We start from the raw sequence: 27,682 nt of genomic DNA, 5'->3' as shown, positions 1-27,682 counted from the left end.
CTGCAACGGGACCTCGAGGACCTCTCCAATCGCAGTAGGAGATCCAACCTGAGAATTATTGGGCTGCCTGAAGGCTCAGATATGGTCTCTTTCTTATCTGCCTTCCTGCCTGCAACCCTGGGCCTCACCTTCTCGCCTCCTTTGGAGATAGAACGCGCTCACCGCGTGCCATCCCATCTTTCTCCACAAGCCTCTTCACCTCGACCCATACTAGCTAAACTACTCAGATTCCAACATGCGCTTCAGATCCTCACAGCTGCAAAATCTCGATCACAGCTGCTTCATCAGGGCAATAAATTTTTCATTGTTCTGGATTTGGCCAAGTCCACGGCGCTGAAGAGGAAGGCATTTCTGTCTCACCGGCAAGAGCTTAAAGATATTGGGGCCAAATATGATCTCATGTACCCAGTGCGGATGAAAGTGACCTACAACACCCGTACCACTTCCTACACAGATCCCGATGAGCTAGCAGCGTTTCTGGAATCTTTGAAAATGCGCTGATATGCTCTTGGCTGCTAATCTTTCTCTTTATGCTGTTTTATATGCACGCCTGATTAGCCTGGTTTTTTCTCACATTGCTTGTTTAGTTTTTAGGTGTGGAGATGTGTTAGTTGTTCCTACATGTGTTTCTTCTTCGTGCTCATAGGAGCACCCTTTAATTGTATATTCGCATGCATGAATGTGTGGCCCATTTCGGCTGTGCTTTGTGCTGATCTGTCTAGCTTCTTTTCTTTTTCCTTCTTATTCTTTTTCTTTCTCTACTTCTTCTCTGACAGGAGTGTCCTTATCATTAAGTTGATTTGTTCTTTGCTCTTATTGAACGATAGCAGAATTTGCTGTATTTTTGTACTGTTTATCTCTGCTTATGGCTGACTTACATGTTTTTTCCTTCAATGTGAATGGTTTGAATCATCCTATTAAACGGAAAAAGATAGCTAACTACATCAATGCCAAACATCCAGATGTAGTTTACCTACAAAAGACTCACCTTCCCCATGCTGCTGCTCTGAAATTTCAGTTGAGGGGCTACTACACTCATATAAGTTCTCCTGCAACTCCACGCAAAAAGAATGGTGTATCCATTCTGTTTAGTGTTAAATTATCACCAGTCATCCATTCCTCCAAAACAGACACTGAGGGTAGGTGGTATTTGGTACATGCTGCATTGCACTCAGTAGACTTCATATTCCTCAATATCTATGCCCCTGTTCTGGACCACCCAGAATTTTTCAGAGATCTTCAACTTACTTTATTAGACTATGGTTCCTGTTCTTTAATATTGGGTGGGGACTTTAATCAACTTCAAGATATTTATATTGACAGATCGTCGTCTTGTAAGCCCTCTAAATCCAAGTCTTTTTCAGCTTTGCATGCTCTTAAGGAAGCTTTCTCCCTTGTTGATCCCTGGCGCCTGTTACACCCGAAGGGCAAGGAGTACTTTCATTTTTCACCGCCACATAACACTTACTCCAGAATCGATTTTTTTCCTTCTGTCTTCTTCCCTCACTCAAACCCTGCTGGACGCTATCATACATCCGATTTCCCTCACTGATCATGCAGCAATCTCTCTACACATGATTACTTCTGCTCCTCGCAAAGATTCTTCTTCCGGCGCTTAAACAACTCTCTTCTCCTGGATGATGATATCGTTGAAAAGATTAAACTCTTTACTGTGGAATTTTTTGAACTTAACTCTAAAGATCCTGAGATTTGCCCCTCCATTGTCTGGGAGGCTTATAAAGCTTCTCTCAGAGGGGAATGATCAAACTTGCTTCCTGGAAAAAGAAGCTGTCTCTGAAAAAAGAGGAAGAATTGGAATCCTCCATCAAGGCCTTGGAACTGCAACACATGTCAGCTCACATATATGATCCGTCTATATTCCAACGTATCCAAAATCTTAAATATGAATATAATACTCTTCTTTCTTGTAAAGCCAGACGGGATTTATTTATCTCTGCTTCAGGTCATTATATGGGAGACAACCTTATGGGACGTCCACTGGCTCGATATCTTAAGACCAAATCAAAACGATTACATATCACAGCTGTTCAAACTCCATCCGGACAGACTGTTATGACCCAATCTTTGATTTCCTCTCAATTTGAGGAATTTTATTCTAACCTTTATGAATCGGACTTCTCCTCCTCAGAATCAGCTATAGACTCTTTTTTTGGCCTCCATTGACCATCCGACTTTACCAAACTCTCTCAAACTGGATTTAGATACTCCCATTGCAATATCCGAGATGAAACTGCAATAACCTCATTAGCTAACGGCAAGGCTTCTGGCCCTGATGGATTCACTAATGAATTATTTAAAAAGTTTCATGCTCTCTTAGCTCCGTATCTTCTCACATATTATAATTTCCTTCATTCCACACCGGACAAACAATTTAACTTCACTGAAGCCACTATTGTAGTTATCCCTAAGCCGGACAGAGACCCTACTTTGGTTAAAAATTTCAGACCCATCTCTCTTCTAAATCTTGATTATAAGATTCTGGCCAAACTCCTCTCTATGAGGCTTAATAGAGCGATCTCTTCTCTAATCCACAAAGATCAAGTGGGCTTTATTAAGAATAGGTTTATAGGGGATAACATAAGACTTTTTCATCATATCAATGCACACGCTAAAACTCTCCCTGAACCAGTGGTTGGCCTAGCCATTGATGCTGAGAAGGCTTTTGACCGTGTGGAATGGCCTTTTCTATTCCGGGTCTTGAATTGGTATAACTTTGGCCCATTTTTCACGGAGTGGATTAAAACCTTATACCGGCAACCTACCGCACGCATTCTGATTAATAACTCCCTCTCTAACAAATTTTCCCTTCACAGGGGGACCCGTCAGGGCTGCCCCCTTTCACCTCTACTGTTTAACTTGGCTTTGGAGCTTTTCCTCTCTGCCATTCGACAATGTCCCTTAATTAAAGGCATTACTTCTACTCACCGACAGATCAAGTTGGCAGCCTATGCAGACGATGTCCTCCTTTTCATATGGGAGCCCCTTGATTCTCTTCTTCCTTTTATTAGCATTGTTTCCCAGTACTCCCTGCTCTCTGGGTATCTAGTCAACTGGGAGAAATCGGAGCTTTTTCCCCTTAACGACCACATTTTATCCTCGGATCTCTCACATTTCCCTTTCCATTGGTCACAGGGGGCTGTGAAGTATCTGGGAATTCTAATTCACAAAGATCCACTTCATGCTCAAGACCTTAACATATCTAAACTTAAGTACCAGTTCCTAACTACTACTTCTCAATGGTCCCCGCTCTTCTTATCCTGGTGGGGCAGAATAGCTTCAATTAAGATGACCCTAGCCCCACAAATCAACTACACCCTTTCCATGCTTCCATCTTTATGCAAAAAGTCATTATTTCAGTGGCTCAACACCAAAATTTTGGATTTTATCTGGAATAAGAAAAAGCCCCGCATAGCTCTCATTAAGTTGAAGGCCTCTAAAGTTCATGGTGGCTTGAATTTGCCTGTTTTTCATTTATATTATACCGCCTCTTTGGCCAAATATGGAGCCCACTGGGTAAATGATCCACACCCTAAAGATCCTCCCTCCTGGCTTGAAATGGAGCATTTTATTTGTGCACCTTTCCATATTTCCTGCTTGACAACTATGCCAGTACCCAGATCACTGAGGAAGTATTCCCTGTTGAGTGCAACGCAGCATGCCCTTCATCTTTTACACGCAATGGAAGAGATTTCCATCAAAGATAGCCCTGATGTGTCCCTTTGGAATAACCCTATGTTCCAATGTCATGGTAAACCTGTTTCATGGAAAAAATGGCTACAGGCAGGTCTTTGGTTTCTTCATCAGCTGACTACTCCTACCTCTGTTGTTCCTTTTTCCACATTATGTTCTTTATATCAGCTACCTTTGTCTGCTTACTCACCAGGACAGCCAGAAGCAAACGACCTGGACCTGGAGGCCGAATTGAGACAGGTGTGCAAAAGTGGAAGGGTGGTGGTTATGGGGGATTTCAACTACCCGGGAATAGACTGGAACATTGGACACTCAAATTGCACGAGAGAAACTAAATTCCTAGAGGCGATGAGGGACTGTTTCATGGAGCAGCTGGTCACGGAACCAACGCGAGGGGATGCCACTCTGGACCTAATCCTCAATGGGCTAGAGAGACCCGCAAAGGAGGTGGTAGTACTAGCACCATTAGGGAACAGCGATCACAACATGATCCAGTATAAATTAAACATAGGAACATCAAAGGTGAAAAGAACCACAACGATAGCACTCAACTTCAGAAAAGGAAACTACGAGGCCATGAGGAAAATGGTGGGAAAAAAGCTCAGCAACAGCTCAAGGAAGATGAAGACCGTAGAGGAAGCCTGGACCCTGCTTAAGGGCACAGTGCACGAGGCACAAGACCTGTACGTCCCAAGGTTTAGGAAAGGGTGCAAAAAAAATCGAACTAGAAACCCAGCGTGGATAACAAATGCAGTTAAAAAGGCGATAAGCGACAAGAAATCATCCTTCAGAAAATGGAAAAAGGAACCAACAAAGGCAAACCAGAAAGAACACAAAATATACCAGAAAGAATGCCATCGAGAGGTCAGGAAAGCAAAGAGAGAATATGAGGAAAGACTGGCGGGAGAAGCAAGAAACTTCAAACCCTTCTTCAGGTATGTGAAAGGGAAACAACCAGCCAGAGAGGAAGTGGGACCACTGGACGACGGAGACAGGAAAGGAGTGATAAAGGAGGAAAAAGAGATAGCTGACAGGTTAAACAAATTCTTCTCGTCAGTCTTCACGAGAGAGGACACATCCAATATCCCAGAACCCGAGGAGATTATAAACGGAGACCACGATGAAAAGCTGGTCCAACTAGAGGCGAGCCAAGAAGATGTACTCTGACAGATAGACAGACTAAAGAGCGACAAGTCACCGGGTCCGGACGGCATCCACCCAAGGGTAATAAAAGAACTGAGAAACGAAATAGCGGAAACACTTTGTCAAATATGTAATCTATCCATGAGGACTGGGGAGATCCCAGAGGACTGGAAAATAGCAAATGTCACGCCCATCTTTAAGAAGGGATCAAGGGGTGACCCGGGAAACTACAGGCCGGTGAGCTTGACCTCGGTTCCGGGAAAGATGATGGAAGCACTGGTAAAGGACACAATCTGCGAACACATAGAAAACAAGGGACAACTAAAGGTGAGCCAGCATGGCTTCTGCAATGGAAGGTCGTGCCTCACAAACTTACTGTACTTCTTTGAGGGAATAAACAGCCAGATGGATAAGGGGGAATCCATAGACATCATTTACCTTGACTTCCAAAAAGCCTTCGACAAGGTACCTCACGAATGGCTACTTAAAAAGCTGTGGAACCACGGGTGCAAGGGGATGTCTACCGATGGATCAAACACTGGTTGGCAGGCAGGAAACAGAGGGTTGGAGTAAAGGGCCAATATTCAGACTGGCAATGGGTCACGAGCGGAGTTCCACAGGGGTCGGTGCTAGGACCTCTCCTGTTCAATATATTTATTAACGACCTGGAGACGGGGACAAAATGTGAGGTTATCAAATTTGCTGATGACACCAAACTCTGCAGCAGGGTTAGAAGCACAGAAGACTGTGAAGACCTGCAAAGGGACCTAACGAGACTAGAAGAATGGGCAAAAAAGTGGCAAATGAGTTTTAACGTAGAGAAATGCAAGGTCATGCATGTAGGGAAAAAGAACCTGATGTTCAGCTACAAAATGAGGGTGAGTGAGGGGTGAGCAACCTCGAAAGAGACCTGGGGGTGATGGTGGACTCAACATTAAAAATATCGGCACAGTGTGCGACAGCCTCAAAGAAAGCGAACAGAATGTTGGGTATCATTAAAAAGGGTATCACAACCAGGACGAAGGAAGTCATCAGGCCGCTGTATCGTGCAATGGTGCACCCACATCTGGAGTACTGTGTCCAGTAATGGTCGCCGCACCTCAAGAAGGACATGGCAGTACTTGAGGGGGTCCAGAGAGGAGCGACTAAACTGATAAAAGGTATGGAAAATTATTCATACGCTGACAGGTTGAAAATGCTGGGGTTGTTCTCCCTGGAAAGGCGGAGACTTAGAGGAGATATGATAGAAACCTTCAAAATCCTAAAGGGCATAGAAAGGGTAGACAGGGATAGATTCTTCAGACTGTGGGAAACCACAAGTACTAGGGGTCACTCAGAGAAATTGAAAGGGGACAGGTTTAGAACAAATGCTAGGAAGTTCTTTTTTACCCAGAGGGTGGTGGACACATGGAACGCGCTTTCGGAGGTTGTGATAGGCCAGAGCACAGTACATGGGTTCAAGGAAGGTTTAGATAGGTTCCTAAAGGATAAGGGGATTGAGGGGTACAGATAGAACTAGAGGAAGGTTATAGAAATGGTCAGAAACCACTTCACAGGTCACAGACCTGATGGGCCGCCGCGGGAGCGGACCGCTGGGCGCGATGGACCTCTGGTCTGACCCAGTGGAGGCAACTTCTTATGTTCTTAAATAAATAAATTAGCCGCCTAGATCGGTTAAGCACACTAATCTAGGCGCCTAACTTTAACATTTTTGTACGTAACATTGCTGAATGGTTGTCTGGTAAGATTTACCTCTTTGCAGATGAGACCAAAAGCTGCAAGAGTAGACACCCCTGATGGTACAGAAGACATGAGGAAGGACCTAATGAAGCTTGAGCAATGGTCTGAAATTTAGCAGCTAAGACTTAAGGGCAAATTCTATAAGAAGCGCCCAAAAGTTAGGTACCTAATTAGGCACTGTTCAGCGCGGTTCAAGTAAAATTGGGTACTGTTTAATGAATCACGCAGAGCGGAACCTATTTTGGCGGTGCCCATGAAATAGGCCAGCTCTAGGCATAACTAAAAGTTAGGCACCTAAGCATTTAAGCACGCTTATGAGCAGTGATTCTACAACAAGGCGCCTAATATGTAGCAATGCCCACAACTAACATGCATAGCTCCTATTTTTTTCAAGGCCGTCTAAATTTTTAGAGGCTCCTTGTTACAAAATTGCACTTTCTTGATAAGCGTCAGTTGGTCCAGGCGCCTAAGTCCCCTCCTCAGAGGATGGCAGGCCTGCCAGGCAGATGGGCTTGGGACCCGGCCACCAAGCCAACTAACTATAAGTGGAGGGGGGTGTCGAGGGTGGGGGTTGGGGGGTCACAGGGTTCAGGGAGACCAATTGGGGTTTAGGTGGGGCGGTCATGGGGGGGTGCATCATGGGCAGTAGGGCCTGGGATCCCTCTTGCCCGCATTGTAAGGGGGGGGGTTGCCATGGGCAGGAGGGCCTGGGATCCCTCCTGCCTATATTGTAAGGGGGGTGGAGGGGTGTATCATGGGGAGGAGGGCCTTGGATCCCTCCTGCCTATATTTTAAGGGGGTGGGGGGTCACGAGGCTCGCACCTCGGCAGGAGGGGTCGGGCTCCCTCCTGCTGGTATTGGTTCTGGGTTGGGATGTGGATCGCAGCAGGAGAGATTGGGCATCTCTCCTGCCATGATCACGATCACCCCTACAAACCACGGCATGAAAGATTGGGCATCTCTGTTGCTGCGGGTCGTGGCAGTTCGGGGTAGGGCGATCGTGATCGCGGCAGGGGAGATGAGCCATCTCTCCTGCCGCGATCGTTTCGGGGAGGGGGGGGGTTAGATTCTGTGACCGGTGGTGTTTTTGACAGATGCCGGGTACAGAATCCAGCTTTTAGGCAAAGGACTGGCCCCTCCTTCGCCTAAAATGTCTTGTTTTGGGCATTTGGGACTTAGGCTATTTTTTTGTCGATAACGTGATGTAAGTTTAGACGTAGTGGTGGTCTGGGCGTTTAAACTGCTGAATATAGAGGTAGTGTATATTTAGTTTAACAGAAGGACTTCATTCATATCACATCAAAAGACACAAAGGACAAAAAATGATAAATAACAAAACGGAGAAAAACAAACCTCACACACAGGCAGCCATAGAGGTAGGCCATTCTAAAAAAAAAAAACACCCTCATTTTGGGACATTTTTTTGAGAATGGACATTTTCCCTGCTGCTACTTTCAGCGTTTAGGGCTTTAGGCCAAAAGGGGATTAGACTTTTTTTTTTATTATGCGCCTCCACGTCACTTATCTGACAGTTCTTCAGCAGTGAAAAACCAAGTATTTTGCTGCACAGAGGGGTGAAAACTGTTCCTTTGTAGGCTGCTGTTCTGGTTTTATTTTTTGTTTTTCACTGCTGAACTGGCATGGCAACATCTGTAAAGACCTTTGAACTATGTCAATTTCAATAATGTTGGAACAGAACTTTCTCAACTGCCAACATAAGAACATAAGAATTGCCGCTGCTGGGTCAGACCAGTGGTCCATCGTGCCTAGCAGTCCGCTCATGCGGCGACCCTCTGGTCAAAGACCAGCGCCCTAACTGAGATTAGCCCTACCTGCGTACGTTCTGGTTCAGCAGGAACTTGTCTAACTTTGTCTTGAATCCCTGAAGGGTGTTTTCCCCTATAAAAGCCTCTGGAAGAGCATTCCAGTTTTCCCCCACTCTCTGGGTAAAGAATAACTTCCTTACGTTTGTACTGAATCTATCCCCTTTCAACTTTAGAGAGTGCCCTCTCGTTCTCCCTACCTTGGAGAGGGTGAACAACCTATCTTTATCTGCTAAATCTATTCCCTTCAGTATTTTGAATGTTTCGATCATGTCCCCTCTCAATCTCCTCTGTTTGAGGGAGAAGAGGCCCAGTTTCTCCAATCTTACGCTGTACGGCAGCTCCTCCAACCCCTTAACCATCTTAGTCGCTCTTCTCTGGACCCTTTTGAGTTGTACCGTGTCCTTCATCATGTACGGCGACCAGTGCTGGACGCAGTACTCCAGGTGAGGGCGCACCATGGCCTGGTACAGTGGCATGATAACCTTCTCCGATCTGTTCGTGATCCCTTTCTTTATCATTCCTAGCATTCTCTTTGACCTTTTCGCCGCCGCCGCTGCACATTGCACGGATGGCTTCATTGACTTGTCGATTAGAACTCCCAGTGATTGGAATAGTGATTTTAACACATTTTTGGGCCCAGGTTTCTAATTGCAAACCAAATTTTTTTATAGAAAGATTTCTTTGGTACATTATGTTATGTCACCCTGATTTGTTTGGGTCCATATACAAATATATGGGAGCAGTCCCCTGCTGTACATGTTTTGTCGAGAAAGAATGCATATTCATTAGGGATATTATGAAAACCATTCCCTTTCCTTTGTCTGTACCTCTAGGTGTTCACCATCACAAGCAACAAGGACTTCAACCTGCTCCTCGCGACCCCATCGTCTCTCTCACTGACGTCACTTCCTATGCGCAGCCCCGAAGTGATGTCAGCGTGAGAGATAACGCGGTCATGAGGAGCACGTTAAAGTTGCGGCTCACGGCGGTGATCAATTTGAGGTTTCGTGGGGAAGGGAAGGGGGCGCGTGCATGGCGAGGGGAAGAGTGGGAAGAGGTGGGGCTGAGAGGGGGAGGGGTACTGGCATCCCCACAAACATGGCGCTCGGGGTGTACTGCTCCCCGCCATCCCCCCCCCTTTACTATGCCACTGGGGAGCTGTTTGGGGGAGGTTGGAGAGATATAATTGGATTGGCGAGGGTTTGACCCTGACACCACTCTCCCCTTTAGAAGATAGTGGGCTCAAATTCGGGACCGTTATACCTGTGATGCTGGAGCAGAAATACCTGGCATTTCCAATCTACAACATACAAGGTCAATATACCGAGTCATTAACCAACAGATTAGTGACTCATGAAGTAAAACTGTAGCTTTTATCACAGCATAGTAACTAGCCCTGTTACTTTTAAAAAACAGGTCAAAATAAGAGTCTTTTGGATATTCCACATATATGCATCAGCTATAAAAAGCCATAGCATCTATTTTTATGTGATATATACTGTATATGTAGGCAGGTCAGGAGTAGAGAACAGTAGATCAGGGTGAAAATTCTATTTATTTGCAAATTGCGTGATTTGTGCCTATTATTTTCAGCACATACAATCACACACATCTACCTGCCTCAAAACAGCTTCAAAATGTATGCACCTACTGTACTTTCACTGGGGTGGTTTTATAAAGGCATGAAACACACATTGCCTTTTAAAACAGGTACAACCTATGCATTCTCTGCACCATAGCCTGAGTACCCTGTTACAAAAATACCCTGGATGTTAGTAACATGAGTTGTCAGCTTTTTACCTGAAGTTAGTCAGGAAATCGCAAGGCTTGCCACTGGGTTGCTAACAGTTCCCATTTCATGTAATGGCACATTTGGAATTCACAGTGGAAGCAACATATTTCCATTCCATTCCTTTTTTTTTTTTTTTTTTTCAATCTTCTAGAAACAGTGATCCCTTGGAAACAGGCTCTAACTATGGAGATTGTTTGAGATAATGCCAGGTACATTGCCCTCAGCTCAAAACATTCCTGTTGCGGGCAATTACCATAGGATAGAGCCTAATACTGCAGGAACAGCTGTTTGAAAGAAACGTTACAGGAAAAAAATGTTTGACGTTTAATAGTAAATTTAAAATCTCATGCTGAAAAATAAAATCTCATTCAGATTGCTGAAGTCAGGAAACTAGAACAGCCATGACATTTCTTAAAAGATAAATTTAGTGTTCTGTATCATGGCAAATCAAACTAAAGATATTACTACATTTATTTGTGACTAACTGAGCGAAAATAAGAACATATGAACATAAGATTTGCCGCTGCTGGGTCAGACCAGTGGTCCATCATACCCAGCAGTCCGCTCACGCGTCGGCCTTTAGGTGGGTTGCAAATGACAGAGATGAAAACTATAAAAATCTGGAGGGGCTACTTTTATTTTTGAATGCTTTATGTACTATAGGGATCTGTAGATTTGGAACCATATATATATTTTTTTTTTCACAACTTTGATATTTTTCTTATTCTACAGCCTAAACACTGCAGGTATCTAAAGTGGGGTATATGGTTTCTGTGATTAATTACTTTTTTATTGATAAACGTCTCCTTTTTTAAAGACATACGCTGGCTTTTACAAAGCCGTGGTAGAGATTTCTATCATGGACTAACAAGGTAAATGTATTTACTTCACCGTTCCATGAGGGCTGTAATTAGTCTATATCTGAGGCTGAAATTTTTCAGAGTTGTGCAGTTGGTATCCCTCTAAGTTGCATATCCCACTTTTGCTATCTTTTTGCTCAGAGGGTCACATTTTAATTTCATATTTATTAATTTATTATGTATTATTTATTTATTTATTATTATTTATTTATTATTAATTAATTAATTAATTTTAAGCTAATATGGCAGACAATACGATTGTATTGTCTGCCATATTAGCTTAAAATCCGTGATGGTGATTAACAGTAGAAAGCATACCTCATAGTGGTGCACTGTGGGGCATTCTGGAGGAAATTCCCAAGTAGGCATACACTCTGGATCATTGGTACTCAACCAGTGTGTATGCCACCATGAGGTTAGAGGGTTTTCTTGGCCTAAATACTGGTGCCTAAGTCCAAAACAGGTTCCTACATGCCAAACACGTCCACAATCTGCCCCTTACCATGCCTACTTTCTGGTAGATGTCTTAGACTAGGTGCCTGCTAGACAATTAATTGTAATTTAAGCCAATTATGAGGTGCTAATTGTTTGTTATTGGTGCTGATTAAGCTTTTTAACAAGGGGAAAGCCGATAGTTGATCTGACCTCGACACATCGGACCACAGTATCAAACAAGGATACTGAATCAGGAAATGGCGATAGAGGGCTAGAGACTGAATGGACACTTTTTGGTCATAAACCCAAAGATGCATTACAGGGACCCGAGAAGCAAATAGAGCTAAAGAGCAAGAAAAGGAGGAAACAGCCAGAACCAGAGGGCTACCCAAGCACAAAGAAGCGGGCAGAGGACGGGATAGACATACTACAGGAGAGGGATGAAGACGACACAGACACAGACACACCACAGGAGGAGGGTGAACAGAACGAGGCTCGGGGACTGGCAGCCGTGAGGAGATCGGCAGGAGCATCAATTCACGAGGAGATCCAAAAGAAAAGGTAACAAACCGGGACTTAAATTGCCTATACACAAATGCTAGGAGCCTAAGGACTAAAATGGGGGAGCTAGAAGTTATAGCCAGAAGTAAGGACTTAGACATAATAGGAATCACAGAGACATGGTGGTCCGAGGACAACAAATGGGATGTGGCCCTGCCAGGGTACAAACTCTACAGGAGGGACAGGGCACACAAGAAGGGTGGAGGAATAGCACTGTATATAAAGGACTCCATTCCTTCATCCAGGACAGAAACAACAATAAGGGCAGACAGTTTGGAGTCACTATGGGTTAAGCTGACAGGAGGGGAAGGAGCTGACATCAAATTGGGACTGTACTATCGCCCACCAGGACAGCCAGAAGCGAACGACCTGGACCTGGAGGCCGAATTGAGGCAGGTGTGCAAAAGTGGAAGGGTGGTGGTTATGGGGGATTTCAACTACCCGGGAATAGACTGGAACATTGGGCACTCAAATTGCACGAGAGAAACTAAATTCCTAGAGGCGATGAGGGACTGTTTCATGGAGCAGCTGGTCACGGAACCAACGCGAGGGGATGCCACTCTGGACCTAATCCTCAACGGGCTAGAGGGACCCGCAAAGGAGGTGGTAGTACTAGCACCATTAGGGAACAGCGATCACAACATGATCCAGTATAAATTAAACATAGGAACATCAAAGGTGAAAAGAACCACAATGACAGCACTCAACTTCAGAAAAGGAAACTACGAGGCCATGAGGAAAATGGTGGGAAAAAAGCTCAGCAACAGCTCAGGGAAGATGAAGACCGTAGAGGAAGCCTGGACCCTGCTTAAGGGCACAGTGCACGAGGCACAAGACCTGTACGTCCCAAGGTTTAGGAAAGGGTGCAAAAAAAATCGAACTACAAATCCAGCGTGGATAACAAATGCAGTTAAAAAGGCGATAAGCGACAAGAAATCATCCTTCAGAAAATGGAAAAAGGAACCAACAAAGGCAAACCAGAAAGAACACAAAAGACACCAGAAAGAATGCTATAAATCTGGAGGGGCTACTTTTATTTTTGAATGCTTTATGTACTATAGGGATCTGTAGATTGGAACTAGAGAATGACATGGTGACAAAATTCATCACCGTTCCCGTCCCCGCAGATAACCGCGGGAAATAATCCCATGTCATTTTCTAGTGTCTATTTCAACCTCAGTCCTTCTACACCAGCATTCTTCAATGCAAAGCTTGAGGGTCAGTGGTTGTGGCCATTCATACCCTGATTCTTCCCTCTCTCCTTAAAGAATGACATGAAGATGGTTTACCGCGGTTATCCGCGGGGACGGGAACGGTGATTAATTTTGTCACCGTGTCATTCTCTAATTGGAGCCATATAATTTTTTTTTCACAACTTGATATTTTTCTTATTCTACAGCCTAAACACTGCAGGTATCTAAAGTGGGGTATATGGTTTCTGTGATTAATTACTTTTTTATTGATAAACGTCTCCTTTTTTAAAGACATACGCTGGCTTTTACAAAGCCGTGGTAGAGATTTCTATCATGGACTAACAAGGTAAATGTATTTACTTCACCGTTCCATGAGGGCTGTAATTAGTCTATATCTGAGGCTGAAATTTTTCAGAGTTGTGCAGTTGGTATCCCTCTAAGTTGCATATCCCACTTTTGCTATCTTTTTGCTCAGAGGGTCACATTTTAATTTCATATTTATTAATTAAAATCGTATTGTCTGCCATATTAGCTTAAAATCCGTGATGGTGATTAACAGTAGAAAGCATACCTCATAGTGGTGCACTGTGGGGCATTCTGGAGGAAATTCCCAAGTAGGCATACACTCTGGATCATTGGTACTCAACCAGTGTGTATGCCACCATGAGGTTAGAGGTGAGTCATTTGCCACAAACTTTTCTTAACATAAGAATAGCCATATTGGGTCAGACCAGTGGTCCATCTAGCCACCCTTTATCCTGTTTCCAACAGTGGCCAATCCAGGTTACAAGTACCTGGCAGAAACCCAAATAGTAGCAACATTCTATGCTACTGATACCAGGGCAAGCAGTGAATTCTTGACTTATGTTTGAATGACTTTGAAATTAAGTGTACAGGCAGTCCCCATTTTATGATCATCTGACTTATGTCAAACTCATACTTATGAACGGGGGTCCTCGTTCTACCTTAGGTGTCCCAGCGGGCCCCTCTCCCTGCCTCCCAAGTCTCAACACGCCCCTCTTCCTCCGTCCCATGTTACAACATTCCCTCTCATCCCTCCCCTCCATTCTTTGCCCCAAGTATGTGCCTCCCTCCCATGGGTGTTTATCTTCTTCTGGCCAGCTCCTTTCTTCCAGCTGCAGTCATTTCTCTATACAGAGCCGTAGGCAGCAGCTCCTACACCCATCCCACATCTCAACCGGAAGCCTTCCCTCTGAGGAGCCGCTGCCCGTTGCTTTATGCAGAGAAATGACTGCGGCTGGAAGAGGGTTGGAGCTAGCCAGAAGAAGGTAAACACGCACGGGACGGAGGCACATACTTGGGGGACATAATAGAGGAAGGGAGGGAGGGAGGGAGAGGGTCATGTTGAGACACAGGAGGGAGAGAGAAGGGCGTATTGAGACTCAGGAGGGATGGAACATAAACTTCAGACAAAGGATGGAAGGAAGGAGAGAGGGGGCATTAATTTGGGACACAGAATGGAGGGAGGGGGAAACATGAGCCATAGGATGGAAGAATGGAGGGAGTGAGGGGAAGAGATGCTGAGGTGGGGAGGAAATAGGGGAATTGGGTGTTTGAGTGAGAAGAAAAGAGTGATTGTGCACATGGGGAGATGAAGAAAGAGGAAAATTGTTGGGCATAGGGAGGGAGAGAGAATTATTGGACATGGTGGTGGGAGAGGAGTGAGGTAGAGATGCATGGGGAAGAGAGAGATGAGAGGGAGTAATGTTGGATGTGGTGGTGGAGAGGGAAAAATGGGATGGATGGAAAGTAATGCAAGAGGGGCCTCAATAAGGTGAAGAAGATGAGAAGAATACTAGGATCCAAATTACATATAAATTCAACATAAGAACAGTTTAAAAAAACAGAACCCGGTCTTAACCCAGGGACTACCTGTACTATAGTTTTCTTAAATATTGCATTTCTACAGTGTTTCACATCATGGTCTATATAGCTTAATATACTGTGACATCAATCCAAATATGTATAGCTAGAGTAAGTGTTCCACCATAACAGCATGCTCTAGTACCATTAACACATATTACTAGTAACTAGGTTCCAATGCTTAAAATGGGACCTCTACCAAAATAATATACGTTCAAGTTCAATTTATTTGATATACCGCAAATATAAAATCAAGAGGCAAATCTAAGCAGTTTACAATAATAATTTAAAAAAGTAATAAAAACAATTAGATAATTTAAAAAAACGTTTAAGTCCCCGTTTGGCCTAAGACCCTAAACACTGAAAGTAGCAGCAGGGAAACGTCCATTCTGAAAAAAAACCATCCAAAATGAGGTATTTTTTTTAGAATGGCCTACATTTACGTTCAGCAGTTTAATCGCCCAGACCACCACTACGTTTAACCTTAAAACACATTCCCAACCAAAATATTGCCCAAGTCCCAAACGTCCAAAATACACATTGCTTTTATAAAGCAGGTAAAACCTATGCATTCTCTGCACCATAGCCTGGGCACCCTATTACAAAGTACCCTGGATGTTAGTAACATGAGTTGTCAGCTTTTTACCTGAAGTTAGTCAGGAAATCGCAAGGTTTACCAATGGGTGGCTAACAGTTCCCATTTCATGTAATGTACATTGGGAAGGTGAAGGAGAGGCCAGTCCTTCGCCTAAAAGCTGAATTCTATAACCGGGGTCTGTCAAAAACAACACCGGTTACAGAATCCATCCCAAACGATCGTGGCAGGAAAGATGCTAATCTCTCTTGCCACGACCACGATCCCCCCACCGAATGGCCGCAAACCGGTAGGACGGATCCCAAGCCCTTCTGCCGGCACACGTAAACCCCCAACAACACCGGCAGGAGGAAGCCCAGGTCCTCCTGCCGAAGATGGCCCCCACCCCACGTTAACCCCTGTGAACTTCACCACCATCTCGGACCCCCCTATACTAACCATAACTTTGGTCGGCAGTCCCCGGTCCAGCTGTCCAGCATCCCCCGATCCTAAGAATGGCGGGCCTGCCCCTTCCCAGTGCATTGTGGGATGCACAAGGAAGGAGCCCAGTTGTCTTAAGCACCTCCTATGGGTGGGGCCTTAGGCACTTGGGTTGGGTTGGCCTTAAGTGCCTGAGCCAATCATGCCCTAGGCCCTTCTGAGGATGGCTGGCCTGCCGTCTGGCTGGACCGGGGACCCATCCGGAAGCCAACGTTAAGGTTAGAGGGGGATAAGGAGTAGTGGTGGGGGGTCCAGGGTGGTGGTGGGTTGTTCGGAGGGTGGGGGGTTCGCAGGGGGTGGCGGGGCCATCTTCAACAAGAGGGCCTGAGCTCCCTCTTGCCAGTGTTATCAGAGGTTCAGGGTGTTAGCAGGAGGGCTTGGGATCTCTCCTGCTGGTTTGCGGCCGTTAGGGAGGATCGCAATAGTGGCAGGAGAGATTAGGCATCTCTCCTGCTGTGATTGTTGCGGTGGGGTGGGCAGGTTGCCAGGGCTGCTGAGCTGATTGTGGCAGCCATGATTGGCTCAGCGGACCCTATTCGGAACTTATACCTGTTTTGACTTGGTCTAAGTCAAAACGTATAAGTTCTGACTGGGTGATCTCCTTATACTTTTGGTTATACTTGCAGTACGACTAAGTCTAGTTTGGCCCATCTCCCGCCCACCTCCCGCCCTTTCCCCTCCTCTAAAAATGCATCTTTTCACTCTAGGCATTTAGAGGCAGGGTTAAGGCTTAAGCTGGTTTTAGATACGTTTAAAACCAGCTTTGATTATCAGTCCTTGGACGATCTGTCTTTTTGATCGTCCAAGTACCGATTTAGGCCACGTTTTGAACGTTTAAAAAAAATTATTATTATTATGAGCCCCTTAGGGTAAAAACAAAACAAACAATCAACAACAAAAAAGTAAGTCAAAAATGTGAAGAAAAACTATTGAGAACATGAGGAAAGAGGGAATCAGCGGATTACAATAAAAATAAAAATGTAGAGGAGAGGGATGAACAATGTGGTAAGGGAGGAAATAGAGAATTCAATTCAATTCTGCCCACACAGTAGAGAGGAAGAAGTATATTAAGAACTAAAGACCTTTAATTGTCCCTTAAAGGTTGCAAAGGATTTCTCTGAGTGAAGGTAAAAAGGAAGAAGAACACATTAATAACTAGCTGTTAAATATTTATTTCAAAAAACTTCTTATTTTCAAAGGTAAGTGACTATTTCAATGTGTTTTGAAAGTCAAATATAACTTTATGTGCTATAATTATGCATTGATATATACTTTAAAGGTGGGTAGTAATTACAGTCGTTATGTCTGACATTTAAGAACTGCAGATGCAATATTTACTCTTTCTCTTTGACATTTTATCACTAATGAGGCAATTTTCAGTTTGTCTGCATGCTTATTTTTAAAAGGAAACTTCTTATGGTCCCTTTGAAAATTTCTAGCTTGGTTCTATACAGAGGAACATGGAGCATTTGCTGGTATAACTGCCCAGTTGGAAGTACTTGAGGGGAGTTAAAATAAGTTTTCCACATAAACATAGCCCAGGGCAGTCTTGGCGCCCATTCTTCTCTCCTGTCAGGAATTGAAATTGTATTGCTTTTTGTAATGTAGCATGTTCTGTAATAAACTTGTATGATAAAAGATAAATACAACAAAAATGAACTGTATTTTACTCCGACTTAGAAGTAGGTGTTAATATCTGCTTTCTTACCTTGTCACCCACATGACCAACTGTGCCAACTGGACCTGGAGAACCTTGTGGGCCCTATAAAAAGAGCAACTTGGCTTAGGATGATATGCCTTTTTAACATCATATTTTATGCAAAAGTAATATGGGATTCTTACATCGGCTCCATTAGGACCTTGAGGACCTCTTGGTCCTGGAGGACCAGGTGGACCCTGTTTAAGAAAGAAAATAAAAACAATAATAAGTATCATTCAAATATTAATGTACTTGTGATATCATACATTATGGCCCTTATCCTAGAAGTTCTAATTTTGATTTGCATGTGCAAATACATTTATATGTGTATATCACAGATGTATTTACATGTAAATATAAGCTTTCTGAAACTGGGTATTACAAGTATAAATCCTCACCACACATAAATATCAAGTGGATGTGTTGTGGGCATATTTTGGGTATGTCAGAAATCTATACATGTATTCCCCATTTCATAAAGAGAATGTATGTAGATGACTCACTATTTGAGCTCATTTGGGACAGCTATTACAGAAGGGATTCAGGGAGTTCTCTCCCTTAATCTTTCCACTAAAAAATAAATATGGATTACAGACTTGGTTGTTAAATAATGGCATTGGCTGGCCGGCTAAGGATAACGGCCAAATATAGATCAGTCTTTTCGGCAGGTCTATCTGGCCACATGCCTTAGCAGGCCAGTTGATAAAAATCGGAAGAGTCCAGCTACGTTGCATGATTTAGCTAGTCACTGGACTGGCCAGTCAGTATGATATTCAGCAGGAAATAACCAGCTATCTCCCACTGAATATCGGTGGATAGCGGGCTAAATGGGACTTAGTCAGTCAGGAGCCACTCCTGGCTTGCAAAAATTCAGCTAAATATCACCAAAATAGCCTTGCCAATATCTTACACTAGGGTTACCAGATGCCCAGATTTCCTCAGACATGTCTTCTTTTAGAGCAGTGTTTTTCAACCTTTTTACACCTATGGACCGGCAGAAATAAAAGAATTATTCTGTGGACCGGTATCGGTCGGTGGACCAGCGGTTGAAGAACACTGGGCTAAGTTGTGGGCCAGACCCCGCCCATCTCTACACAATCTCCACCCCAGACACCGCCCCCATAATAGTACTAATTGTACCTTGGACGTCTCGTGCCTCATCTGGAAGCCTTCCCTCTGACGTTGCAACGTCAGAGAGAAGGCTTCCGGTTCAGGCGCAGGATGTCCGTAGGAGCCATCGCACATGGCTTTGTGCACTGAATCAGTTAGGAAGAGGGAGCTGGCTCGAAGATAATGCCGCATCGATCGCACCGTGGACCGGCAGTTGAAGAACACTGTGCTGGGCCTGATGCACTTGCTGGCCCTGTGGACTGGCAGGAAATTTCTGTGGACCGGCACTGGTCCATGGACCGGTGGTTGAAGAACACTGTTTTAGAGGACATGTCTGGGCGTTTGGACGGCTTTTCAAAACCTGGCACTGTGTCCAGGTTTTGAAAAGCTGGTGAGATCGGGGCCACAGGCCGAAGAGACGAGGTTTGGATTGTGGAACAGGGTGGGGCTGGGGTGGAACAGGGCAGACCCAGGAGCAGAACGGGACGGACCTAGGGCGGGGTCATGCATCCTCTTTTACCAGATGGAAAATTTGGTAACCCTATCTTACACCAAATATCATAAACAAAAAATCTCAACAAAAAACATTAAAAAGGAGGAAAGAGACATGCAAGCTGAGGGGTTTACTAAACAGTGTTTGGATTTAGCACTTAAGACAGGCTAGCACAGACATGGGCAAACTACGGTCCGTGGACCATATCTGGCCCGTTTCATTTTTTTAAACCAGCCCGCCGATCATCCAAACCCTGTCGACCGGGAACCCTACATACCTCCCTCCAGAGCAGCGTCGGGCCGGCAGCAATCTAAACAGGCTGTTTCGTGGCCTTCTCTCAGCGGGGAATTCCCTCTGTCACATCACTGATAATGTCATCAGTAACGCAGCACATGGAAGGCCCCGACGAGAGAAGGCTTCAAAGTAGCCTGTTTAGAGTGCTGCCGGCCCAACACTGCTCTGGAGGGAGGAATGTAGGGCTCGAGGTTGGGGGGATTTAGATGGGAAGGAAGGATGGAGTGTCAGCAGGGGTTCGGCTGCATGGCAGGGGTGGGTGCTAAAGGGTTCTGCTGCACAAGGGATGGGAGGGAAGGAAGGATAGAAGCTGGGCAAGGGTTCTGCTGCACAGGGGGATGGAGGGACAGAAAGATGCTTTTGGTCCGGCCCCTCTGTCAAATTTAAGAAACCACTGTGGCCCACGAGTCAAAAAGTTTGCCCACCCCTGGGCTAGCAGGTAAAGTCAATGGGGTCCTTTTACTTAACACCTTATAAAGGCTTACCATGGGACATGTGCTGGTATCCCGCTGCATATTTGCCTTTCTGTGTGCAAAAATATATTTTTAATTTTATTCTAAGGCATGTGTTAGGGGTTGAGAGTGGGTGTGGCAGAACTAATCAGTTAGTGCGTGAGGCATTGCCACACGGTAATTGATTAGCATGTACAAAATAGGCATCATAGGGGCTCATGATGTAAAGGTTTTTTTAATGGCCACACACAAATGGCAAAGTTAGCGCATGGCCACTAATTCAGAAAATGGGAAAAAGTACCATTTTCTGACCATGGATCAAGTGGCCTTTGTGTGCAGGAAAGACTCATATAACGGGCACACTAAGGGCGCCTTTTACTAAGGTGCGCTATGCGTTTTAGCGTGCGCTAAATATACATGCGCGCTAAACGCTAATGTGCCCATTATAAGTCTATGGATATGTTAGCATTTAGTGCACGTTAAAATGCTTGGCGCGCCTTTGTAAAAGAGGGTATAAGTCACTTTTGCTGTGGCTTTAATAAAAGGGCCCCAATATATCTTAAGTGCAAAGTCCACACAGACAAGTACTCAAACATGTTTTATCTATCAGTGCATAAGCCCTAACACTACCTGCTGATGTAGCAGCACATTTAAAAAATAATTTTATGGTTTTATTTTTAACTCTTTCTTTTTTTTTTTTTGTTTGTTTGACTTTGGGTTATTATTTTCTGACTGGTCACTCCTATGGAATGCTCTTTTTTTTAGATGGTGTTGTCATGTTTTGATGGTTTTTAGATGGGCCTGTTGATGAAATTCTTGAAAAATTTTACTTCAGATGATATACCACCCTATCTGGATTGCTTTCTAAGTTGTTTTAGCTCGTATTAATATGCACAATATTTTTGTATCAATTTGTTGTGTGATCATTTCCCCCAAACTTTAGGCCCCTTTAACAAAGCTGCAGTAGTGAGTCTTGGCATGGCAAATGCCACGCAGCCCATAGGAATTGAATGGGCTGTGTTGCATTTGCTGCATTGTGAATCGCTACCACGGCTTTGTAAAAGGGGCTGTTTGGTTTTTGGATATATTGAAAATGGCTATTCACAGAGGTTTAAAAGCTATTTGCTTCTACTTCTGTTAATACAATATTTTAATACCTTTTAATGGTGTGATCATTTCCACTGCTCTTTGGTTTTTGGATATGTTGAAATGATTACAAGAAGAGTTTTGAAGGGATTTTACTAATTTAACATAAAGTACTTACCATTGGACCAACATCACCATTTTCTCCCTTCTCACCGGGTGGGCCAGGTAGACCCTAATAATATAAAATAAATGTAAATATATTTGTGTATGATTGTTTCACACACATTTTAAAACATATTTTAAAATGAAATAGAAAAGCAGGATTCTTTTTAATATGCAAGAGGACAATAGAATATATTAAATAATTTTCACCTTATAGTAAAATATAAATGTACATAACCTAATGCCGTCATATTTCTATGTTTCTATAGAGAGAGAAAGAGATAATGGTTACTGCGGATGGGCAGTCTAGAAACACAGAAACATTTGACCTTTATCTACCGTCATGTTTCTGTGTTTCTCTTTCTAACTAAACTAAACTAACTAAACTAAACCTTACGTTTGTATACTGCATCATCTCCACAGAAGTAGAGCTTGGCACGGTTTACAAGAATTGATATAGAAAGGAACTACAATGAAAAGTAGAAGGACTTAGTAAAGAGAAGTTTAGAGGGACTTAGTATATCGAAGAGGGAGGGATCATTACATCTAACAATCCCACAGAAGCAAATGCAAAGACTACAAGTGATACAAAATGCAGCAGTCAGGATGATTTTCGGGCTGAAGAAGTCCGATCACATAACTCCTTCCTACCGACTCCTACACTGGCTGCCGATGGAGGCGCGCACGAAGTTCAAACTAGGATGTCTCTGCTTCAAAGTATTAAATGGTCTAGCCCCAGAATACATCACAGACCTCTTCTCATTCCCAACCAATAGACATGAAAGAAAAACACACATGAAATTTGTCTCCCCACCGGCTAGAGGGTGCAAATATAAGAGACACCATCAACAACTACTATCATATCAAGCAGCCATATGGGGTAAAGACCTAGGAAAACTAATCGCGCACACAAACAAATATGAAGAATTCAGGAAACACCTAAAAACCTACCTATTCCTGAAATACCTAGGCAACGAACCGGAACATCAACCCCCCTCGTAATATCACCACATACCTGAACTTGCAAACTATTAACCCAACCCCCAATCACTAAATATGAACACTCTATTCAACTTACGGAACATTTCTACTTCTGTGTAAACAACTTGGCACTTCCTGGCCTTGCAACACACAAACTGACGTTAACATTATTAATGTTATCAGATGTACACCGCTATACTCTTTAATTCGTTGTACGAGATATTCACTGCTATACTCTTCAATTCGCTGTACGTAAAGTTTCTCTTTATTTTTATTGTATTTACAGTTTCTTTTATTGTAAACAGTTTCTTATATTGTAAACTGCCTAGAAGTCGCAAGATTGTTGGCGGTATATAAAAATAAAGTTATTATTATTATTATTATTATTTTAGAGAAAAGCCAAGTTTTCAAATGTTTTCGGAAGAGTTGGAGGGAGGTCAGGCTCCGAAGCGGGGTAGTAAAGCTGTTCCAGAGTTCGGTGATCCTGAAGAAGAGGGAAGTCCCTAATTTTCCTGCATGAGATATGCCTTTTAAAGAGGGGAAGGATAGTTTGAATTTTTGAGTGGATCGGGTGGTGTTGGGATTAGAAGAGTTCCAAGATAGTGGAAAAAGGGGAGGCAGGATGCCATGTAGAGACTTGAAGGTTAGGCAGGCGCATTTGTAGTGAACCCTAAGGATTACTGGGAGCCAGTGAAGCTTAGACAGAAGCGGGGAGACGTGGTAAAATTTGCTTTTTGCGAAGATTAGTTTAGCTGCGGTGTTCTGAATCCGCTGGAGTCTATGAAGGTTACAGTAATCCAGTCTGGAAAGAATGATGGATTGTACGAGGACAGCAAAGTGTTGATGATGGAAGCAGGATCTCACTTTCCTTAATATGTAAAGATTGAAAAAGCATTTTTTTACTAAGGAATTAAGGTGGTCGTTGAAGGACAGTGTGGAATCAATGATGATGCCTAGAACTTTGCTTGAGTGCTCAAGCTGCAATGTGGTGCCAGAGGATAGTGGGATGAGGATGGGTAGCTGATCTAATTTTGGGCCGAGCCAAACTAGTTTTGTTTTGGTCTCGTTTAATTTCATTTGTACGGTGAGGGCCCAGGATTGGAGGTTCGATATACATGAAGAGATGTTCTTAGAGAGATTGGTGAGGTTAGAGTCGGTCTCGAGGAGGACATGGATGTCATCGGCGTAAGTGTAGAGTGTTTCCAAGGGGGACAGTTGGGAGATCTAAGAGGGAAATTATTAAGTTGTGGTACAGTAATAACACATGTATTTTCCTTTTAATTCATGTTAAATAGCAAATAATGTTTGTTATATCACTAGAACACATGCTAACGTATATTGCCATAGCATACAAAATAAGAGGCAAAGCATGGAAATGTATACAAAACACCTACCGGTAAATCAATGGCATAACTTTGCAGTTAGGTATAGTGTGGGTAGAGCAGCTATAGTGTGGGTAGAGCAAGGCCAGGATGCACAATTTCATGCATAAATGATTGAATACTGTGATGCTCTGTGATGTTCTTTCACAGTCTAGGTATATGCATTTATACTAGTTCTTTGGCTTGTGCAAGTGTTTGCACCTAAAATATTGGTGTGCATTTTACCTCTAATGCTAGCATTTATTAAAGAAAAGTAGGCACCTATTTTTATATAGAATAAGCTCCAAATAGGTGTTTTCTGGTGCCTATATAAAGATACATCTTTATATCCTCTTACGGCCTGATTCTATAAATGGTGCCTAACTTGGTAGATACTAGGAAAACAGCACCTACCACATTTCATTCACAGATAGGTTCAATTTGCAGAATTGTACCCAAATCAAGTTAGGCGTAGGGTTGCCAAAAGTCTGGGAAAAACCAGACATGTCCTCTTTTTAAAGGAGTGTCTGAACTGGCATTTGTTTTGGAAAACTCCGACGAGCTCCAGCCATGCCTGGAGGGCCTTTGAGCAAATGCAGATGATTTCACACACATATGCGCATGCTCCAGGCCCTCCAGATGCGGCTGGAGCTCATCCGGAAGAAGAGAGGAGGCTTTGTGTGGGTGGGGCTAGGGCAGACCAGTGGGGGGCTGGAGGCAGGATGGGGCAGGATCATGTGTCCTGGGTTTCCTGGAGAAAAATATGGTAACCCTAGTTAGGTGCAGGTAGGCATCTACAACTTAGCTGCCGGTAAATTAGGTCAGGGTTTTATTGGTCTAAAATACCGGCACCTAACTCAATCCATATGCCCCTAATCATACCTGCTTTTTATGTAGGTGCTGGTAGGTGCTTCAGTGTAGATGCCTACATCCAAGTTGTAGGCCCCAACAGGCAAATTATTTTTTTTTGTTTTCAATTTTCAGTGCCAATTAACAAAAGGGAAAGGGGTTGGGATTTGTATACCACCTTTTTGTAGTTTTACCAGCACACTCAAAGCAGTTTATATAAGGTACTTCAAGTATTTCCCCTGTCTGTCCCAGTTGGTTCACAATCTATTTAATGTACCAGAGACAGTGAAGGATTAAGTGGCTTGCCCAGGGATACAAGGAGAAGCATGGGGTTTGAACCCACAACTTCAAGGTGCTGAGGCTGAAGCTCTAACCACTACACCACACTCTCCTCAATTAGACACCTACAATGGCAGGAACCCCAATCTAGAATTAGGGCCTTAGTGTCAGGGGCATCAAGAGCACATGAAAAATGTGAGCCAGAGGTTATTGGACACTTTAATGTCTGTGCATAAATGTTAATTATATTGTAAGAATTAATCTAATGGACCCTTTTACTAAGGTACATCGGGCACTTACCCTCAGCTTACAATTAGGGGAATGGATCCCAGATATGCAGGTAATGAGCTGTTAACAATCAATTAACTAGCACTAATTAGGACTTACAAGCAGCTCTACCTATGTGCTATTCTATAATGCTATTCTATAATTCTAAATTGTCTCATGCGCAACTGAAGAGGAGATGTGGCCTGCGGAGGCCATGGGTGGCTCAGGTACATTCACAAAATTTCTGCATCAACCTGCCATTGGCTGCATATCAGCATTTAGACCAGTTTCATTAGGCATAAATCCTCACACCAAAGTTAGGTGTGAGAATCCATGCTAATCGCTAGTCTCTAAAGGTTGCTTAGTGTAAAAACCTACATTTGAGTCTATGAGCTCTTGTAGCATATCTATCAATAAAGTGACTTTTGAAGTATATACCCATGGGCGATTACTTGACATCCTCGCAACTCCATTGACATCCTCGCAACTTCATTTGGGTGCCATTTACTGGCCCTTAATGTGAGGTTAACGTGAAAACAGGCTAATGCACAACTGTCTTAAGGTGTTTTGCATTAAGGAATTTTTCAGAAATTTTCTCAGGGAGTATACTATGGGTCGGGAATAGGTGTGGAAAAATTAGCCAGCTATCTCATTATACCTACCACATTCTAACGGGCTAATCAAGGAAGTGCTAAGAATTCCTGCATTAACTCTGAGGAGGTACCATGTGCTAATGGGAACATATATATATGTTTCCAAGTTTTATTTAAAATTTGATTAAATGCTTATACAGATTTCTAAGCGATTTACAATTATGTCCTGAATAAAGAATATAATACTATAAGTACCTCTACTACCGTATTTTCACGCAAATAACGCGCACCCGTATAAAACGCGCACACGGGTATAGCGCGCAGAAATCACGATGATATGTACAAAAACTTTGGTATACCGCGCTCACGGGTATACCGCGCATGCTGCCCGACGCTCCTTTCGCCCGCCCTGACTTTCCGTGCGCTGTCCCGACTCTCCGTTCACCCCCCCTGACTTCCGTGCACTGTCCCCCCTTGAAGGTCTGTCCCCATCCTGAAAGCCTGATGCCCCCCCCGACGTCCGATACATCCCTCCCCCCCGAAGGACCGCCGACTCCCCAACAATATTGGGCCAGGAGGGAGCCCAAATCCTCCTGGCCACGGCGACCCCCTAACCCCACCCCGCACTACATTACGGGCAGGAGGGATCCCAGGCCCTCCTGCCCTCGACGCAAACCCCCCTCCCCCCAACGACCGCCCCCCCCAAGAACCTCCGACCGCCCCCCAGCCGACCCGCGACCCCCCTGGCGACCCCCACGACCCCCCCACCCCCCTTCCCCGTACCTTTGGTAGTTGGGCCAGAAGGGAGCCCAAACCCTCCTGGCCACGGCGACCCCCTAACCCCACCCCGCACTACATTACGGGCAGGAGGGATCCCAGGCCCTCCTGCCCTCGACGCAAACCCCCCCCCCCCCCAACGACCGCCCCCCCCAAGAACTTCCGACCGCCCCCCCAGCCGACCCGCGACCCCCCTGGCGACCCCCACGACCCCCCCCACCCCCCTTCCCCGTACCTTTGGTAGTTGGCCGGACAGACGGGAGCCAAACCCGCCTGTCCGGCAGGCAGCCAACGAAGAAATGAGGCCGGATTGGCCCATCCATCCTAAAGCTCCGCCTACTGGTGGGGCCTAAGGCGCGTGGGCCAATCAGAATAGGCCCTGGAGCCTTAGGTCCCACCTGGGGGCGCAGCCTGAGGCACATGGTCGGGTTGGGCCCATGTGCCTCAGGCCACGCCCCCAGGTGGGACCTAAGGCTCCAGGGCCTATTCTGATTGGCCCACGCGCCTTAGGCCCCACCAGTAGGCGGAGCTTTAGGATGGATGGGCCAATCCGGCCTCATTCCTTCGTTGGCTGCCTGCCGGACAGGCGGGTTTGGCTCCCGTCTGTCCGGCCAACTACCAAAGGTACGGGGAAGGGGGGTGGGGGGGTTGTGGGGGTCGCCAGGGGGGTCGCGGGTCGGCTGGGGGGCGGTCGGAGGTTCTTGGGGGGGGCGGTCGTTGGGGGGGAGGGGGGTTTGCGTCGAGGGCAGGAGGGCCTGGGATCCCTCCTGCCCGTAATGTAGTGCGGGGTGGGGTTAGGGGGTTGCCGTGGCCAGGAGGGTTTGGGCTCCCTTCTGGCCCGATATTGTCGGGAAGTCGGCGGTCCTTCGGGGTGGGGGTGCGAGTGGTCCTGCCGGGGGGGGGGATGTATCGGACGTCGGGGAGTCGGCCGGGCAAGAGGGCTTGGGCTCCCTCTTGCTCCGATCGTGGATGCGGGTCGGGTGGGAGCGCGTGCGAGCGGTCGTTCGGGGTGGGGGTGCGAGCGGTCTGGCCAGGAGGGTTTGGGCTCCCTTCTGGCCC

At 44.9% G+C, this 27,682-nt stretch overlaps 1 protein-coding gene across 1 annotated transcript in view; it reads right to left on the bottom strand.

Moving 5' to 3' along the window:
* Nucleotides 1-27,682, bottom strand: part of COL11A1 (collagen type XI alpha 1 chain) — a 528,076-nt gene that overhangs the window by 105,651 nt on the left and 394,743 nt on the right. The window contains exons 47-49 of the mRNA XM_033916645.1: nt 21,533-21,586; nt 18,063-18,116; nt 17,929-17,982 (exon numbers count right to left, since the gene is read on the bottom strand). Coding sequence (XP_033772536.1) covers nt 17,929-17,982; nt 18,063-18,116; nt 21,533-21,586 — 162 coding nt within the window. The remainder of the gene's footprint in view (nt 1-17,928; nt 17,983-18,062; nt 18,117-21,532; nt 21,587-27,682) is intronic.

The sequence above is a fragment of the Geotrypetes seraphini genome, chromosome 12 (genome assembly GCF_902459505.1).
Source record: "Geotrypetes seraphini chromosome 12, aGeoSer1.1, whole genome shotgun sequence".
Taxonomy (NCBI): domain Eukaryota; kingdom Metazoa; phylum Chordata; class Amphibia; order Gymnophiona; family Dermophiidae; genus Geotrypetes; species Geotrypetes seraphini.
This window is presented reverse-complemented; position numbering and strand designations above follow the sequence as displayed.